Source organism: Sarcophilus harrisii, chromosome 2 (assembly GCF_902635505.1).
Source record: "Sarcophilus harrisii chromosome 2, mSarHar1.11, whole genome shotgun sequence".
Lineage (NCBI taxonomy): Eukaryota > Metazoa > Chordata > Mammalia > Dasyuromorphia > Dasyuridae > Sarcophilus > Sarcophilus harrisii.
This window is the reverse complement of record NC_045427.1, coordinates 344,550,697-344,569,033: the sequence shown is the minus strand read 5'-3', so window position 1 is coordinate 344,569,033 and position 18,337 is coordinate 344,550,697. Positions and strand designations below refer to the sequence as shown.

Below are 18,337 nucleotides of genomic sequence, written 5' to 3'. Positions count from 1 at the left end.
CAAAGAACTCATGGTTGGGGGATACTGAGATGATTGCATTGGGGTTAGCCTTTCCATATATTCCTCATTGCCATCCTCTGAACATGTCCCAAGTTTGAGCAAGTCTAGATTCTATCTAGACGCAGCTCTAGTGAATGGATATGTTTCTATGGATATGTGTATGTTTATGAATGTATATGCAGGTCTGTTTATGTATCTTTGGGTGGATCATGTGAACATCTGCATCTATGCATACATGTATATGTACTCTGGGTATATTTATATGAATTCAGTCTATTTCACAGTTGGATATTGTTGGAATCCTTACAAAGTGTTAAGTCATTAGAGTTGATAGAAACAATGTTTAAGAGTTTACACATTAGAGGTCACACATTAGAGCTCACACCTTTAAGAGAGTTTATACATTAGAGCTCATTGGAGTTCACAAGTACGGGAGATTCACAAAGTTAACTTTGTAACTTTGTGAATTCATACCTCCCATAATCCCACTCTCGGAGGAGGAGTCAACCTTTGAGTTTACACTTCTAAAAGAGCATAAAAAGAGCTGACCTCAGTCAGGAGAGGTCAGTTGAAAAAAGATTGAAAGCTAGAAGTCAGTCAGTTCCGGAGATTGACAAGCTAGAGACTGCAGTCAGGTAGAACAAAGGATTCGGAGGAGTAGAACCTTGCAAGATTCAGAGGGAGCTGGAGGCAACAAAGGACAAGCTGCAAGAGTTCTTGAAACCAAGCAGAGAGATAGGCCTCTAAGAAAACTAACCGGGCTATTTTGGAAGAAACAATAAAAGACTGTACTTAAATCCCTGGCTGCATTTGAGGTGATTATTACTTGAAATTAAAACGAGGGCTGCCTCCAGAAACCTCCCCAAGAAACCTGTTCCCAGAGAATGACCATATTTTAGAAAAGAAGAGAACACCATAGGATATGTCTTTGAAAGACTCTTTCTGCTGTAGTTCTCATCTTTACTCCTCATATTTGTCACCAAGAATGTGATCTAAAGTGAATTCTTAGAGTTGGGAGGATCTTAAGTTCATCTGGTCTACATCAGTGCTCAATGTACAGAGGAAACTGAAGTGTCCCCAGAGGTGACCAAAGAGAGTAAATGGTTACACTAGTCAACAAGAACCAAATCAAGTAGCTGTCAGTCTGGCAGGAACATAAGGCCCACCCACAAATGGAACTTGAGACAGAATGTAATTTGGGCCAGGGAAAATGAATAGTATCCCAGAAAAGAAGGAATCGCATCCTGCTGGGTATTTAAGAAAAAAGAAATGATAGTATTTAATTTCAAAGGATTGGTACTTTTGAAGGCAGAGATATGCAGGAAGCATCTAGTACAGAGTTTAGATTCCATAATATAACATAACCACAAGCATTTATTAAGTGCTTATTATATGCTAGACTCTGATTTGAAGAAAGTGGGGAGTGGAGGGTAGGAATAAAGCACAAAAATGTACCTGTCAGACAAGCAGGTACATATGAGTTATATACAAAATTGATGAAAGGTTATATCAGGGAAGAAGGCACTAATATCTTGAGAGCAGAGAGGTATAGTAGGAGATGAAGTTGAAAAGGTCTCCTCCAGAAGGTGAGATTTTAACTGGCAGAGAAACTAGAAGACAGAAGTGAGCTAGGTTAAGAAGAGCTTTAAAGGGTAGCTAGGTAGCATAGTGTATAGAGTACCAGCTCTGAAGCCAAGAGGACCTGAGTTCAAATCTGGCCTCAGAATCTTAATACTTCCTAGCTATGTGACTCTGGGAAGTCAATTAACCCCAGTTGCCTCAGCAAAAAAACAAAAACAAAAACAAAAAACAAAAAAACACTGCAGCTTTAAGTGCCAAACCAAAGGGTATATGTGTACATGTGTGTGCGTGTATGTAAATATATATACATTTCCTTGGTTATATATTCTATTATATATATATATATATATATATATATATATATATATATACATATACATATAGCCTAGAGGTAATAGCTGCTGATACTTAAGTGGGTGTAGAATTAGAAGGGAGAAATCAAGGGTATGGCACTGATTTTTTTTTAAATTGCTTTGACAAGCTGAGGGGAAAATGGATTGGAAAAGATGAAGATGAAAGTCAAGTAGACTAACCAAGAAGCTATTGTAGTAGACTTAACTGAGAGGTGACAAGGACTTGAAATAAGATTATGGCTATATACATTGAGAGAAAAAAAAAGATAATAGAATGCTCTTTTCTTCAAGGAAATTAGTTTGGGTTCTATATTCATTGATGTAGTAGAACTAATCTCAATTTTGGAAGTTTGGGCAATTTTATTTTGAAATTTTTATATAATGCCCAGAGGTAATTTTGGACAGTGTTGGGTTTCACTTGAATTTCAGTTGTCCTTTGAGGCAACTACCAGAGTGAATATCCATCCCTACAAAGGTACAAATGGCTCAGAACCGAGAAAATAAAAGACAACTTTAAGTATTTTTAATGGAAATTTTCTAGAAGGCCACTGTAGAAAGTTTCTCTTTTTTCCTATGTCTATATCACCTTGAATGCTACTTTAAAAAAAAATATTCAAAAGCATTTTATTTTTCCAGATACATGCAAAGATAGTTTTGACCATTCATTTTTGTAACACTTTGTCTTCCAAATTTTTCTTCCTTCCTCCCTTCCTTCCTCCCTCCCCAAGACATCAAATAATCTGATGTAGGTTGAATATTTGCAATTCTTTTAAATATATTTCCATATTTGTCATGTTGTGCAAGAAAAATCAGACAAAAAGGAAAAATACCTGTGAGAAAGAAAACAAACAAACAAAAAGGTGAAAATACTATGCTTCAATCTGGTCTCCTTGGGTCTTTCTGGTTGCAGATATAGCATTTTCCACCCCAAGTCTATTAGAATTGGCTTGAATAATATTTTTGGACTCTAAATCCTCTGTGTGTATGTACATTTGCATATATTCATGTCTCTGGTGAGTTTACTTCTTTCTCTATACTTATGTATTTCTCTTTTTTCTTTTTTTCTGTCTTCTTTCTTGTATTTTCTTGTATATGTCATTTTATGTTTGGCTCTTTCTTTTTCTATTTGTTTCTTTCTTCTCTCCATGTTTATTGAGCACCTAGCTAGTAGCATTGCTATTTTTTTATTATAGCTTTTTATTGACAAAACATATGCATGGGTAATTTTTCAGCAGTGTCCCTTGCAATCATTTCTCTTCCAACTTTTCCCTTCTTTCCCTCCACCTCTTCCCCTAGATGGAAGGTAGTCCCATATATATTAAATATGTTAAAGTATATGTTAAATACAATATATGTATACATATTTATAGAGTTGCCTTGCTACGCAAGAAAAATTGGATTTAAAAAGAAGGTAAAAATAACCTAAGAAGAAAAACAAAAATAGCATTGCTATTTTAAATAAAACATTGTTTCTCCTTCAGTCTTCCAACACTTGAGAAAATTTCTTGCAACTTATATTCTATTCCTAGTCATTTTATTTTTTGTGAATCTAGAATTCTAGTTTAATAGACAATTGTTCTTAGTATCACTTCCATTCTTCAGATATGAATATGAGTAGTTGAGTAGAACATGAATAAGCTATAAATTCTGAGTGCTGGATTTGTAACTTTCCATGAACTGTGTGTGGTATTGTGGAGTGGTCAGGAATATGTTACCATTGCCCTAGTTTAAGCCAAAAGGAGGCCTGTGGCTTTAGCTAGGCTCAAAAACACAGAAACTTTGCTCTCTGAGAACAGAGAGCAAAGTCCAGGCAACCAGGTGTGAACCCAGGGAATGGAATTTTCCCCTCCAAATTTGTCTCAGTTCCTTACATACTATTTATTATGTAATTCGTAGTTCTGTGGAATTTTTAGAAAAGTTTAGTTAGCTTTTTAAAATACTGATGCAGTGCTGATAACTTCTTTTGCACTCACCAATTTTTACAAATTTCTAAATCAGGGGTTTTAAAAATCTGGGATCTGTGAATACATTTAAAATATTTTGATAGGTTTATTTACAATTATCATCCTTTGTAATGTATTTTATTTTATTCTGAAAAGGAATCTTCAGGTTTCACCATTTTAATCTCTGCTCTAAATTATTTCATAATCAAAAGCAGGTAGTGATTCTTTTTTTCCTTCCAGGTTCATGGATTGAGAAAAGACAGTTAAAGTATTGTCAGTACACTGGACTTGTAATAATGGACCTGAGTTCAAATCCTAACCTGAAATATTTATTAAATTGTGACCCTGGGTGAAACACAAACTTTCTTAGATTTAGTTTTCTCATCTACAAAATGGAGATAATAGCAGTTACCTAATAGGGTTGTTGTAAGGATCAAATAGATAAGAGGTGTAAAACTCTTGTCAAATATTAATTTGCTATGTAAATTCTGTCATTACCATTCATATTATTAAAAAATAATTCATCCCAAAGTACATAATATTTTTGCTTTCCTCCTCTTTCAAACATAGAAATTGCTCTGTGACTGACTATAGAATCCATAAATGAAATTAATTGACCTAAAATTAGCTGAGATTCAGGCACTGATTTGCCAGGGATAGAATTACCTTAGAGATATAAGGTATCAAATACATCCCCCCCCTAACTTGATAGGAATCATCTCTCTAACTAAGCAGTGGTAATACAACATATGCTTCCATGATTCCAGAAATAGAAAATCTCTTTTCCATAAGGAACTTTAAGAATGATCAAAGTTTTAGGAAGGTTTTTATATGTTTGCTCAAAGCTCTTTCTCATGCAAGATAAGTCTAATTCCTGTTTTTTTTTAGTCATCTTTTTTTTTCAATTAATACACATTTGTTTATTCTCCCTCCTGTCTCTGACTTTCTTCACCCCAACCACTATTAAGAAAGAAAGGAAGAAAAAAAGTGTTGAAACAAATGTGCATAGGTAAGCAAAACTAATTCTTGTATTAGCCATTTCCATATATATACATATATATATATATATATATATATATATATATATATATTTTAAATTTTTTTGCATGTTGAGTCCATCATCTCTTCCAGGTAGTGAATAATATCATCATTGATACTCTGAAATCATGGATCAGAATTCTCAAATTTTTCAAAGGTGTTCATTTTAATAATGTTGAAACACATAAACATCCATTTTTCTCTTGGTTCTACTCACTTCACTTTGTATCAGTTCATGTGTCTTCCCAGCTTTTTCTGAAATCATCCATTCCATTATTTATGATGATGAATAACATTCCTAATCATTCTGTTTTTTCCTTTTAAAATGTATTTATTTAAAAGTTAAGTATAAAATAAAAAAAGAATAAAACAATATAATCGTGCACAGCAGAATGTTAAGAAAGGATTCAAAATATGAAACTAAATTTCCATTTGAAGAATATTCATAATTGTCCAGCTTTTCTTTGCTTCCTTGTAGGTTTTAGTTTTTTTGTGTGTGTGTTCTCTGTTGAGTACTTTTTAACTTTATTCTTTTTTTCTCCTTTCCTCGCCTTTCAAGAAGGTTATCTATAACCCAAGAAGGTTACAGATAAGGGAGGATGCACACACACACACACACACACACACACACATCTCTGTATATAGCTTTATGTATATATTTGTGCATATATGTATATACACACATGCACACATACATAGATATTTATAATCATACATATGTAGATTCATGTGTGTATAAGGTTATACTATGTTTGCCTTCTGTTTCTCTGAAGATAGATAACATCATCCTTCTTAAGTCCAACTCTTTCCATATATTTCTAAATCCACCAACTCATTTCCTGTTCTACAGCAATATTTCAGCCTTATGTTGCCTAATTATTTTAGATAATCTAAAACAATATTGATTAATATGACTGACATGTGGTTTAGTTTCTCTATTTTTCTTTTTTGGTTGGTTCTATTTTAACTTTTACTTTGAGATCAATGATTATTATCCCTGCTTTTTTTTTCCGAATAAATTTTCCTATTTCTTCTACTGGTTACCCTACTACTACTTAACCTGCCCCCACCCCAGGATCCTTCTGCTATCCTTTCCCCCTATCTCAGGAACTCTTCCTTATTCTCTTTCCCCACCCTTTCCTCTCTCTATTTCCCTCCCACTTATTCCAATCCCATTAATCTTCATAATCTTTTTATACTCCACCTCTTGTCCTATTCCCTTCCCTCTTATTTCTTAACAAATTTAGAAGACTTTTATATGTACACACACACACACACACACACACACACACACACACATATACACTTTTCTCTTTAACCCATTCCGAATGTGAGTAGGATTCCAGAATTACCAGTACTCTTCCCCTATCTAATTCCTCTGTGTCAGTTCTTGCTCTAGCATCTCATTCCTATAACCTAATTATTCTTTTTACCTTTTCCTATATGATGTTGTTTTTTAGAATCACATCATACTTAGTTCTACTCCAATTTTTTGAACTACTCACTTCCTAATGATAATCTTAGATATGTGGTTTACATTTTCATGTGTTAAGTATAAACAGTTTGTCCACATTGAGCCCTTTGAAATTAATTTTTGTTGTTTACCTGATGTTTCTCTTGGATCTCATATGTCAAATTTTTAAATTCCAGGTCTTTTTCCAATAAAATCCTGAAAGTCTGACAATTCATAGAATGTCGTTTTTTTTCTTTCCATTTTGGGATTATGCCTAACTTGCAACATAAGCTATTTTCAGCTGCAACCTAAGTTCTTTTGCTCTCCAATATATGATGTTCCAAAACTTGTGATCTTTTAATGTAGCTGCCGATAGGTCTTATGTAATTTTAATTGTGGCTCAGTCATATTTAAATTGTTTTTTTTTTTTCTTGTTGATTGTAATATTTTCTCCTTGATCTGGGGGTTTTAGAATACAGCTATGATGTTTCTGTAGGTTTTCCTCATGGTATCTCTTTCAGATAGTGATCAGTGAATTTTTTTTCTATTTCTACTTTTCCCTCATTCTAAGATTTCAGGACAATTTTCATTAATTATTGCTTGTCTTACTCTATCAAGATTCGTTTTTTGGTCATAGCTTTCAAGTAGTACAATTATTCTCAGGCTTTTTTTCTTTTTTGATCTGTTCTCCAGATATATTGTTTTTCTTATGAGATATCTCACATCCTCTTCTATTTTTTATATATATTTTGTATATATAAATATATTTTTGTATATTTCATATTTATAATATATATGTTTATATATTTTATATATTTCTTTGTGTTTTGTTTTATTATTTCTTGGTCTCTTATAACATTACTGGCTTCCCCTTGCCCAATTTCGGTTTTCAAGGAGTCATTTTCTTCCTTAAGATTCTGGATCTCCTTTACTAGCTGACTTGCTTTACATAAACTTTTTGTTTTTCATGGATTGTTCTTCTTATAAAGTTTTTCCTCACATTTGATTTTGAAAGTCTTTTTTGAGCAAATTCTTTTTGAGTAAGTGATCATTTAGCATTATGTTGAGGTCAGGAACCGTATGTTGAGGTCAGGAACCGAATGTTGAGGTGTAGACCACATGTTGAGGTCTACATTTGGGGTACCTAAATGAAATTAGGGTTTAGTTAAGGTCTAGTGGCAGGTTTGGGGTACAGGGAGTCAAACAGAGTTCCCCTGTAACCCCCTTAGATTCGGCGCAAGGATACGGAGGTATATGAGGTCTAGAAGCGGCGCAGAATTCCCAATAAAAGCATTTATTAGCCCAGAGAGCTAGATTAATAAAAGAGGTTTATTATTGAGTCTAGAAGTAGGAGATAGGTGAAGGTAGAGATAAAGAGGGCACTGGACAGAGGGTCCAGTGGACAGAGGGTCCTCACATGGCGACCATGTTTGGAATCTCTGCAAAGAGGGGTTCCCAGTGTGGTCCTTTTAATTCGGATACTTAGCTCGAGGGGCTTTGGGGTGTAGCCCCAGAGTTGGCTCAGATCCAAGTGGGGCTGGGACAGGTCCGGGCCTTCCATTGGAATTCAAAGGGACCAGGATTTGTGAGTCAAAGGGTAATTTACATTAGCTAAGGGGGTTGGGAATCAAAGATTGGAATCTTTCCCGCATCATTTACTCTTTGGAGGAGAGGCTTTTTTATTTCACCCTCTTCTAAAGATGAACCCGGCTTCCCTATTCCCATGGGAACTTTCTGTGTTGGATTCTTTCTTCTTTGTCTGCTCATTTTATAATTGGTGTAATCACCTCTAGTCCTGGGATATGAAGGATGGTGTCTGTAGGCACAAGTCTTCCCTCAATTCTCCCCTTTGCCCTGGAGCACAAAACTAAGAACTCCACCCTCCTATAACTTCCTATAGTAAGCAACATTCCTACCCTACTGCTTCTGCCTTCACCATTTGTGTGTTCTTTCTTGTTCAGGGCTACATGTTGGTAGAAGAGTACACCTGGGCCTGACATCTCTATCAGCAGAGGTTCTCTCAATCTTCCCAACTTGGTTGCCTAACTCCCCTTCCTACACTGTCTGGAAGGTGAAAATTCCAGTGGCTGGGTTGGAGGCTAACCCTCAGTCCAAGACTCACCTCTTGATGTTTCTGTGGAACTAGCTGGGAGATGTTTACAATTCACAGAGCCAACCCTAGTTTTAGTATCTTTTCTTTTGGATCTTCTCAGATTGTCTCCGGAAGATCACTGTTCTATCCCAACTCTTAATTGTTTGTAACTACTCTATGTTTTTACCCTGAGGCACTATTGTGTCTTGTGTGGGAAATCTGGAGAATTTGGGATTTTCTGAATTACTATGCCATCTTTCAAGAATCCTCTCCTTAATTTCCTTTTCACTTGAAATATTTTCAATTATTTAAAGAGCTACTAATGAAAAAGGAATTAATACAAATGTAATGGATTACAAATTACTTTTCCATATAATAGCCTTTGCAGATCTTTGAAAAGACCTGTAAACCCCCACTCACTTTTCTCTTCAGGCTAAATAACTGTTTCTTCAATTTATAGATACCTAAAGTGGACCAACTGGGACTTTATCCTAAGAAACCTAAGTCTAGAAAAGGGGCAGACTTTTTCCCCATGCTTGTTAAATCTTAGAGAATCCTGGAGAGTCCCACTCTGCTTAAGACTGCTTTTCCCTCCAATTCATTTCCCCTGCTCCAGTTTCCTCTGAGAAGGAATTAACTCTGAGTCCCCAACCAGAGAGATTGCTCTGACAAATTCTCAGTTTTAAATCTCTCTCTCTTTTCTCCTGGAATTCTTTCCCTCAATTATTACTTCCCAGTTTTAATCTCAACAAGTACATCCACAATGGTCAATACCTATAATTAACTGGTTAAAAGGACAAAATAAGTATTTAAAACAAAGGGAGGAAAGCCAGATTTTCCTGTGCTAAGAGGAAGTCTTTTGCAGAGAAAAGGGCCTATGTTCCAGTAGAAATGGTCTCATTGCATTTATCCTTGTACTTCAATGACTCAAATCAGCCTTGCTCTTAGTTTTAGACATTTTCTTTGTGGCAGCTATTTCTGACTGTGTTCCCATCTTCCCATCTTCTTGATCCAGTTCTGTGTCTTGCTGGGGAATAGACCCCTTAAGGCTTGCTTTTGCCCCTTACTCAAAGCTGCGCTCCACCTAAATTGTTCTATTCTTTGGGTGGGGTCAATCATCTCTTTAGTAAATAGCATTATTTCCTTTCTAATTCATTTAAGAGACTTCTTCATGAAGGTGTCACCAGACCTGCCTCAACAGATAGTTTGACATTTCTTCATTCCTTTATTTTCTGTGATAAAGGCTGGGGTAACTGGGAGGATATCTTAGCACAGTGTAATATTAATAATGCTATATCATTAATGTTGTTATTTAGACATAATATAATTATAATATAGTAATAGCATAATATATTATAAAATATGAATTATTATTAACAACATTGTTAATAATAATTTTGGTAAGGATGATAACATGAACATAATGGAAATTTGGACAAATAAGCTATAGAATAAAAAAATTTCATTTGTTTCCCCAGATCTTACCAATTAAACTGGTAGACCTCATGATCATCCTTCTTCTGGCAGGGTAGGAAGTATGTAGCTCACGAACCATAATAAAACCTAATCAAAATTCTCTGTAGTACCCATCAGTGAAATAACAAATTACAGCTTTTAGTTGGGTAATCCTCCCAGGCCTTTAGGAAATTAAGGATTTTTAAGTTTGTACCTAATGAAAGCTAGAAGAGGCCTTACCAATATTTTGATAAATGAAGTCTCAGATGAGGAAAATTATTTTCTTTTTTTAAAAAATTTAATAGCCTTTTATTTACAGGTTATATGTATGGGTAACTTTACAGCATTGACAATTGCCAAACCTCTTGTTCCAATTTTTCCCCTCCTTCCCCCCACCCTCTCCCCCAGATGGCAGGATGACCAGTAGATGTTAAATATATTAAAATATAAATTAGATACACAATAAGTATATATGATTAAACCATTATTTTGCTGTACAAAAAGAATCAGACTCTGAAATATTGTACAATTAGCCTGTGAAGGAAATCAAAAATGCAGGTGGGCAAAAATATAGGGATTGGGAATTCAATGTAATGGTTTTTAGTCATCTCCCAGAATTCTTTCGCTGGGCATAGTTGGTTCAGTTCATTAATGCTCCATTGGAACTGATTTGGTTCATCTCATTGCTGAGGATGGCCAGGTCCATCAGAATTGGTCATCATATAGTATTGTTGTTGAAGTATATAATGATCTCCTGGCCCTGCTCGTTTCACTCAGCATCAGTTCGTGTAAGTCTCTCCAGGCCTTTCTGAAATCATCCTGTTGGTCATTTCTTACAGAACAATAATATTCCATAACATTCATATACCACAATTTATTCAGCCATTCTCCAATTGATGGGCATCCACTCAGTTTCCAGCTTCTAGCCACTACAAACAGGGCTGCCACAAACATTCGTGCACATACAGATCCCTTTCCCTTCTTTATAATCTCTTTGGGATATAAGCCCAGTAGTAACACTGCTGGATCAAAGGGTATGCACAGTTTGATAACTTTTTGAGCATGGTTCCAAATTGCTCTCCAGAATGGTTGGATGTATTCACAGTTCCACCAACAATGTATTAGTGTCCCTGTTTTCCCACATCTCTTCCAACATTCCGTATTATCTTTCCCTGCCATTCTAGCCAGTCTGACAGTGTGTAGTGGTATCTCAGAGTTGTCTTAATTTGCATTTCTCTGATTAATAATGACTTGGAACATCTTTTCATATGGCTAGAAATAGTTTCAATTTCTTCATCTGAGAATTGTCTGTTCATATCCTTTGACCATTTATCAACTGGGGAAAATTATTTTCTCAAAATCATATAGTCAAGCAGGGGCAAAGTTGGGACCAGCACCTAGACCTCTTACTCCTATCCTAGTGCTTTTTTCACTCTATTCTACTTTAGGGTAGAGAATTTCTGCCCTCTTTTTGTCCATTGAAAGAGATGAAGGAACAATTTAAATGGTAAAAAAAAAACACAACAACAGTGGAATTTTTTTTGGTGCTCCACTCTCTCATCTTTAAAACTTTGAAAAAGCCTTCAAATTTCTATTCAATAAGGAACACTCCTTAGAAGTCAATAGCTCTAGAAAAAAACATAGCAGTCATGTTGATAATCAATTATCTTTGATAATAGAGTGCTCAGTGAAATAAGGAATGCCCAGAAACTAAAAAAGCCACATCTTATGTTGTTTTGTTGCTCATTTTGTTAATTTGGGAGGATGCATTTGTAGGAATGCACGTGACAAAAAATTTTGTCAAAATATATATATATGCCATGAAATAATTTTATTTCCTTCCTTCAAAGGTATTTTTCAGAGGAATCACTGTGAATACCATTCGGGGGTTCCCAATGAGTGCCACCATGTTTCTTGGATATGAACTTTCACTTCGGATATTGAGGAGAGACCAAACAGTGACAAATTCTTGAGCTCCAGGTCAACTTCCTTCTTCCCCATTTGTTTGTAAGTGTCTCTCTTAGAGAAGGAAGACTTTCTAATATGAGGTGGGAGTGGGTGGATAAGAAATGACAGCTAGCCTTTGTCCTTCTAATATTGATTATTTGGTAAGAAAATTATGACTGCAGTCATCAGACAGAAATACCTTCCAGTGTCTGTCTATGCACAGTGGTGTACTAGATAATAACCAGATTATAACCCAGTCACAGTGTCCCCTTTCTTTAACTTTGAACCTTTAAAGAAGTTCACCAATCTATGGCCTTGAACATCTGAGAGGTATCGATTGAAAGCTGCTTTTTTACTCTTACTTCCTACTTCTTCATCATTCTTCCTTCTCTCCTTTCTTTATTTTTTTCCTTTATCTTGTGACTATGCTCCTTTCACACTGTATTTTTCTTCTCTTGATTAGGCTTACCTGGTCTTGATACAGTCTGAAAAATATTTAGTTGAAAGACAGAGATAGAGACAGAGAAAGAAAGAAACAGAAACAGAGGAAGGGAGGGAAAGACAGAGGCAGAGACACAGAGACAGAGTCTCAGAAAGAATCAGACAGAAAATATTTAGTTGAAAGACAGAGACAGAGACAGAATCAGAGAAAGAAAGAAATCAGACAGAGGAAGGGAGGGAGATAGAGACAGATAGACAATCACCCTGCTTTCATTCTACCTGATAATCATCACCATAGATAATGTGTTTAACGTAGACTTAGGACTCAGGTCAAATGCTACCTCCAAGTCCCCCGACCTGCTACTGCCTCTACCTACTAAAGCTAGATCCTAATAAGAGCAATAAGGAATCCCTTGAAGGAATCACAGTATTTGAAGCCATATATATTTTCATTAGGTTGGAACCAATTGTCATATTTTACACAATTATATTTTTGGAGAGCATGAATTTGGATACTTGCAACTACTTCACAGGATTCATTATTCATACTAATCAGGACATAGTTGTGCATTCTTATGTGTTTGTATGAACATATATGTGTAAATATTCTATGTAATACATTATATAATATGTATATCTACATCTACAAATAAAATCTATTCATGTGCATGAATAACTACAACATGTTATGTATATATATATATATATATATATATGCACATATATACACACAATTTGCTTATATATGTGTTCATGTTAAGTTCCTTGATAGCAGGAACCATTTCATATTTTGTCTTCTTATCCTTAGCATCCAGCATAGCCTGGCACAATTAGGTACTTAATTAATGCTTGTTTGTTGATTAATTGATTAAAATTAGGCACTAAAGACTTCCTTCTGTAAACTGAACTGGAGAAGAAAATGGCAAACCACTCCAGTATCTATGCCAAGAAAGAGAACTGCAAAACGACTGAGAGAAAACCTCCTTCTATACTCATTGACCATTCTATATTTCCTGTCAAATATAATTAAAAGCATGGACCTAGATGTCAGGAAATCTATGTTCCAGTGCACTGTGACCTTAGGAAATTTATTTCATTCAGTAATTCATTCAACAAATATCTAAAAAATATCTAATCTATAAAGAACACTGTGCTAGGTGCTGAACAAAATAGAAATGTAAATCATAGTCCTTGCCTTTATTGAATTGACAGTCTGATAGGAAGATATACAAACAGATGAGTAGAACTAGAATTTCAGTAGATAATAAGGTACTGTTGGAGGTTTTGGAATTAAGATAGGACATATCAGATCGGTGTTATAAAATTATCTTGGTAGCAGCATGAAGGACAGGATGGAATAGGGAAGAGAATGTTTATGGGATGTTCAATAAGAAAGGTATCATATTCATCCACAGAGATGGTAATATCGGTGAAGCTTCTGCATGTTTCAGTTTCATCATCTATAAAATGGAAATTTTGGACCTGGTTATCACCAGTCACATCATTAAAATTCTGATTCTTTAGAGATCCTTCTTAGCATAAGATTGGATTATATAAATTATACTATATGGTAAGTTTATGCAAAAAAAAAGTTAACTAGGACTAAACAAACATTAATTAAATGATTCCAGTTAATCAAGGAATGGGTTATCTTCATTCACTGAAATCTCCCCCACCAAAAGCACAAGTTAAAAAGCCTTTTAGAATATCTGAATCCATTTTTTCTGTCTGTATGATTAATTGATTTTGTACTAATCAAGATTCTTAGGGGGAAAAAAAATCATCATTCTAGATGTTAGTGAAGTTCTTTGACATTTAGGGGTCAAAAAAAAAAAAAAAGCTTCTCAGTTGCCATGAAGCATAGAAAACATGAGTTAGATTCTCAGGCAATATAACACTTAATTTTTTAGGGAGTTAGTCATAGAAAGAAAGCTGTGTGAGCTCTGACACTTAGAAACTGACTTTAAGCAAACCACTAAGTATTTCCTCTTCAGCAAAATGGGGTTAATATTACATATACTTTCTTAGCCAGGTTGTGAAGAAGTTAATTCTGAAGTTTTCTTTAAATGAATGCCACTGTTATGATAATCATTTCACCTTGAAGGGAGAGATCCTGAGGCCCAAGCCTAACCCATTTTGCCCTAAAGCACAGCACATATTATAAGAATGCAGATGATACACAGGGAAGGAAAGGAAGAAGCCTTTCTATGTTCTTGTCTCATTTGATCACTCAGAGTAAACTTGTGACTTAGGTATAAATAACATCATTCCCATTTTCCATTTAAGGAACTGAAGCAAATAGATGGAAAATGACTTGAGGTCAACAACACAGCCAATAAATATCAGAATCTGAATTTGAGCTCAAGTTTCTTTGATTTCAGGCCTAGTACTTTATTCACTGTATTACCAGCTAATTCTCTGGAAAGGATAGCAAATAAAATGGAAAACAAGTTCAGGATCCCAAAGGATCATGTCAAGAGAAAGGACTGGACTGCCTTGCAGAAGATGAAATTTAATAGACTTTGACACAGAGTATCAACTTTATAGGTCCAGGACAGTGCTTAGACAGTAGCCATTCTGAAAAAGATCTGAGGATTTTAGAAGTTTGCAAGCTCACAAAGAGTCAGCAGTGTGATGTGAAACTCAAAAAAAAAAAAAAAAAAAAAAGTCAATGCAATCTTGGGCTGCAATAGATAGGCATAGCTTCCAGGAATAGACAAATGAGAATTCCTGTGCTCTTGTAAAACCTTATTTTGAGAAAACCTAGGTGCTCTGCTTTCTAGGACAGCCAACTGAAAAGCTCTGAAGGGGCTAAGTGACAAAACTTCATGCTCTGCTTTGTCCAGGGCTTCCCTTCCTGGTTATTTTACTGTAGATTTTCATCTGAATTGAAGGCAGGATCTGAGACCACATTCTCCTCCTCAGGACCAGGTCCACGCCACTGCTGCTTGCTCCTTGCTCAGTACACAGCCAAAAGTCAGCTATTAGTCACTCCTTGCACCAGACTTTACCTCTAAATATAGATTCCTCTGTTCCAACCTGGAATATGAATGACAGAGCTTCCAATTGGCATCTTTTCTTACCCTTGAACAAGTTCATACTCTTCTTGAGCAGATCTTGGATCTCTTATTTTTCTGGTACACAGGTACAGGAAGGTAATTGTTCATTCTCTGTAGGAATACCTTTCACTCAATACTCCTAACTAAACCCAGTCTTCAGATCTCTCTCTGTCCTCTTATGCTGACATGGGCTGGAAAAATGGCCAACTATGATTCTGTTTCTTAGCTTTTCCAATCAAGACTCAAACTGGTATATTATTTACATCTTTGTGATGTAGTTGTGAGAGAAGAGCTAAGTTGTACTACTTCCTATTCTATCATCTTGGCTGTTTTCCTCTAACAAAAACATAAAAATGAATAGCTTGTGTCAAGTACTGGCTCGGCCTCAGAATCGATACACAGGGCCAATACATTCATGATGTACATTCTTAGTTCTTGAATTTATAGAACACAAGGTAAATATCAACCATCTGAGGGAAAGTACAATGTATATGAAGGTCTAATTCCAACATAATGTCAGATATTTGAGGGCCTGGTGTCTTAATATCTGCAGTGCCCTGTGTTTATATTAAATGCTTAATAAATGTTGATTTAATTCTTAATATTTTTCCCTTTAAGATCTAAACCTTTTGCTTTAAGAAAGCCTTCTTAAAGCCAAGAAATGATTGATGAATTAGTCTGTTGTATCTGTCAAAAGTCAGAGCTAAAAGCTAAGATTCATCCTTTTTATAATTATCTGCCAATAGTCTCAGCTACTTTCAGAAAGTCAAAAATCTCAAAAGCCAAAAAGCTCAAGAGACTTGATCTCTTCTTTTTTACTCAGAATGGGGAGGATTTATACCACTGTAAGAAATTGTTGCACAATAAGATATTGAACTTGAACTATCTACAAGTCAATTAGTCATTTAACATGTATTTGACTTGCTTGGTCAGACATGGAAGATGCTAGGATCATTTATTACTTCTCAGGCCATCACCAGTTGTCTTGACTTTTGTCCTGCCACTGGATTTTGATAACTCTGAAAGAGAGAGTGAGGCAAATGACTGTACAACTCTGCCTCACTTAAATCCAATTCATATGCAAGTTAGAGCATTACTTATGATGTCATTGATCCTCTTTAAAAAATAAAGGATCAACACCTACAATTTACTAATATCTATTTTGTGCCAAAAAACTATGTTAGACAGTATCATTGGATCTCTGTTCTCTCCTCTATGAATGAGAGGAATGGATTAGATGAGTTGTAAACATACTAAAGAGTACATTTACAGAAGAAAGAACTCTGATGCTGAAACCTGACACCTGAGCTCAAGTCTTATCTCAGAAAGTAACTGGGTAGTCCTGGGAAAGTCATTCAAGCTCTTTCCTCTCCTATTTCTTCCTTATAAAAAAGGATTGTGAAAAAAACAGAAAGGTAAAAAAGATAAGGAGAAAAATAAATAATTAATGATCATAATTGTCAATATTAATGTGAATGAGATGAAGTTACTCCTAAGACAATAGAGCAGAATATATTAGCAGAATCCAACAATATGTTGGAATTTCTATACATAAAGATCCACAAAATTAATAAGGGACTGAAACAAAATTATTATATTTCAACTGAAATTTTTAAAAAAGACAGTAGTAGTAAGCATGATTTTAGAAAAACAGAAGAATAAACTTAATTAAAAGTCATAGATAGGAAAGTATTTACTGAAAGTTTCCATAGACAATTAATACAATACTAAATACATGCATACATATATATATATATATATATATACATAAACATATGTATGTGCATATATATGTATATGTGCCCAATATGGCGTAACATTTCAATACTTAAAGGAGAAGATAAATGAATTAAAAGGAAAAATAGACAGTAAAAGTATGACAATGAGGCATTTCTACATATCCCTTTTAGACCTAGATAAATTTCACCCAAAAATAAACCAGGAAGAAGTTATGGACCTGAATAGAATTTCAGAAAAAAAATAAAATCAAGTATTATAATCCTTTGATAGTTACTAAGGGGAATGAAAATAGTTGTACATATATCTCATCTGTGCATGGTACCTTTACAAAAATTTACCATGTATTAGACGACAAATGCAGAAAAATAGAAATATTAAACACATCACTTATGAACTAAAATGCAAAAAATAACCCAGTTTAAAATAAAGAGAAACTAAATAATTTGAACCACTTGAACTTAAAGAACAATCAATCCAATAACAAATCACAGAAACAAAAAGTAATTTCAATAAAATAATGATAATGATAAGGTAATATATCAAAATATTTGAAATGAAATCTAAGTAATCCTTAGAGAAAAATTTCTATCTCTAAACACTTTCAGCAACAAAAGAAAGAACAAGTTAGCAAATCAGCCATACAACTGAAAAAATTTACAGAACAGTTTAAAAAGCTAAATTTTAAAATGCAAAATTTTAAAAACAGGATAAGAAACCTGAATGAAAAAATTCAATTAGTAAATAAAAATAGAAACTGGTTGGAAAAAATGCAATAGAATAGATAAACCATTAGTTAATTTGATATGAAAAAAGAAATAGCAAAACCAAATTAGATGAATTTGCCAAAATAAAGGAAGTTATTAGAAATAATTTTGCTCAAATAGAGCCTAATAAAACTAACCCTTTAAATGAAATATATGAATATATATTTTTTAAATTAACAGAATAAGAAATAGAAGAATAACCCAGTCATAGAAAAAGAAATTGGACACCCCTACATGAAATTCTAAAAGGGAAATTAAAAAAACAAAACAAAACAACCAGGAACAGATGGGTTTTTGAGTGAATTCTAACATTCAAAGAACAACTAATTACAATATTACATAAAATTTTTTAAAAAATAGGAAAAGAGAGGTCTTGCCAAATTTCTTCTATAATACATATGTAGTCTGAATATCTAGGTAAATGCAAAACTTGAGAAATAAATCTATTGATCAATATCCTTGAAGAATATT

The 18,337-nt window shown here is 34.4% G+C and overlaps 1 protein-coding gene across 2 annotated transcripts in view; it reads left to right on the top strand.

The window, feature by feature from the left end:
* Positions 1–18,337, top strand: part of SLC25A48 (solute carrier family 25 member 48) — a 131,804-nt gene that overhangs the window by 49,889 nt on the left and 63,578 nt on the right. For both annotated transcript variants that reach the window (XM_031953019.1, XM_031953022.1), the window contains exon 7: positions 11,766–11,922. In XM_031953019.1, the coding sequence (XP_031808879.1) occupies positions 11,766–11,888 (123 nt within the window). In that variant the 3' untranslated portion in view covers positions 11,889–11,922. The remainder of the gene's footprint in view (positions 1–11,765; positions 11,923–18,337) is intronic.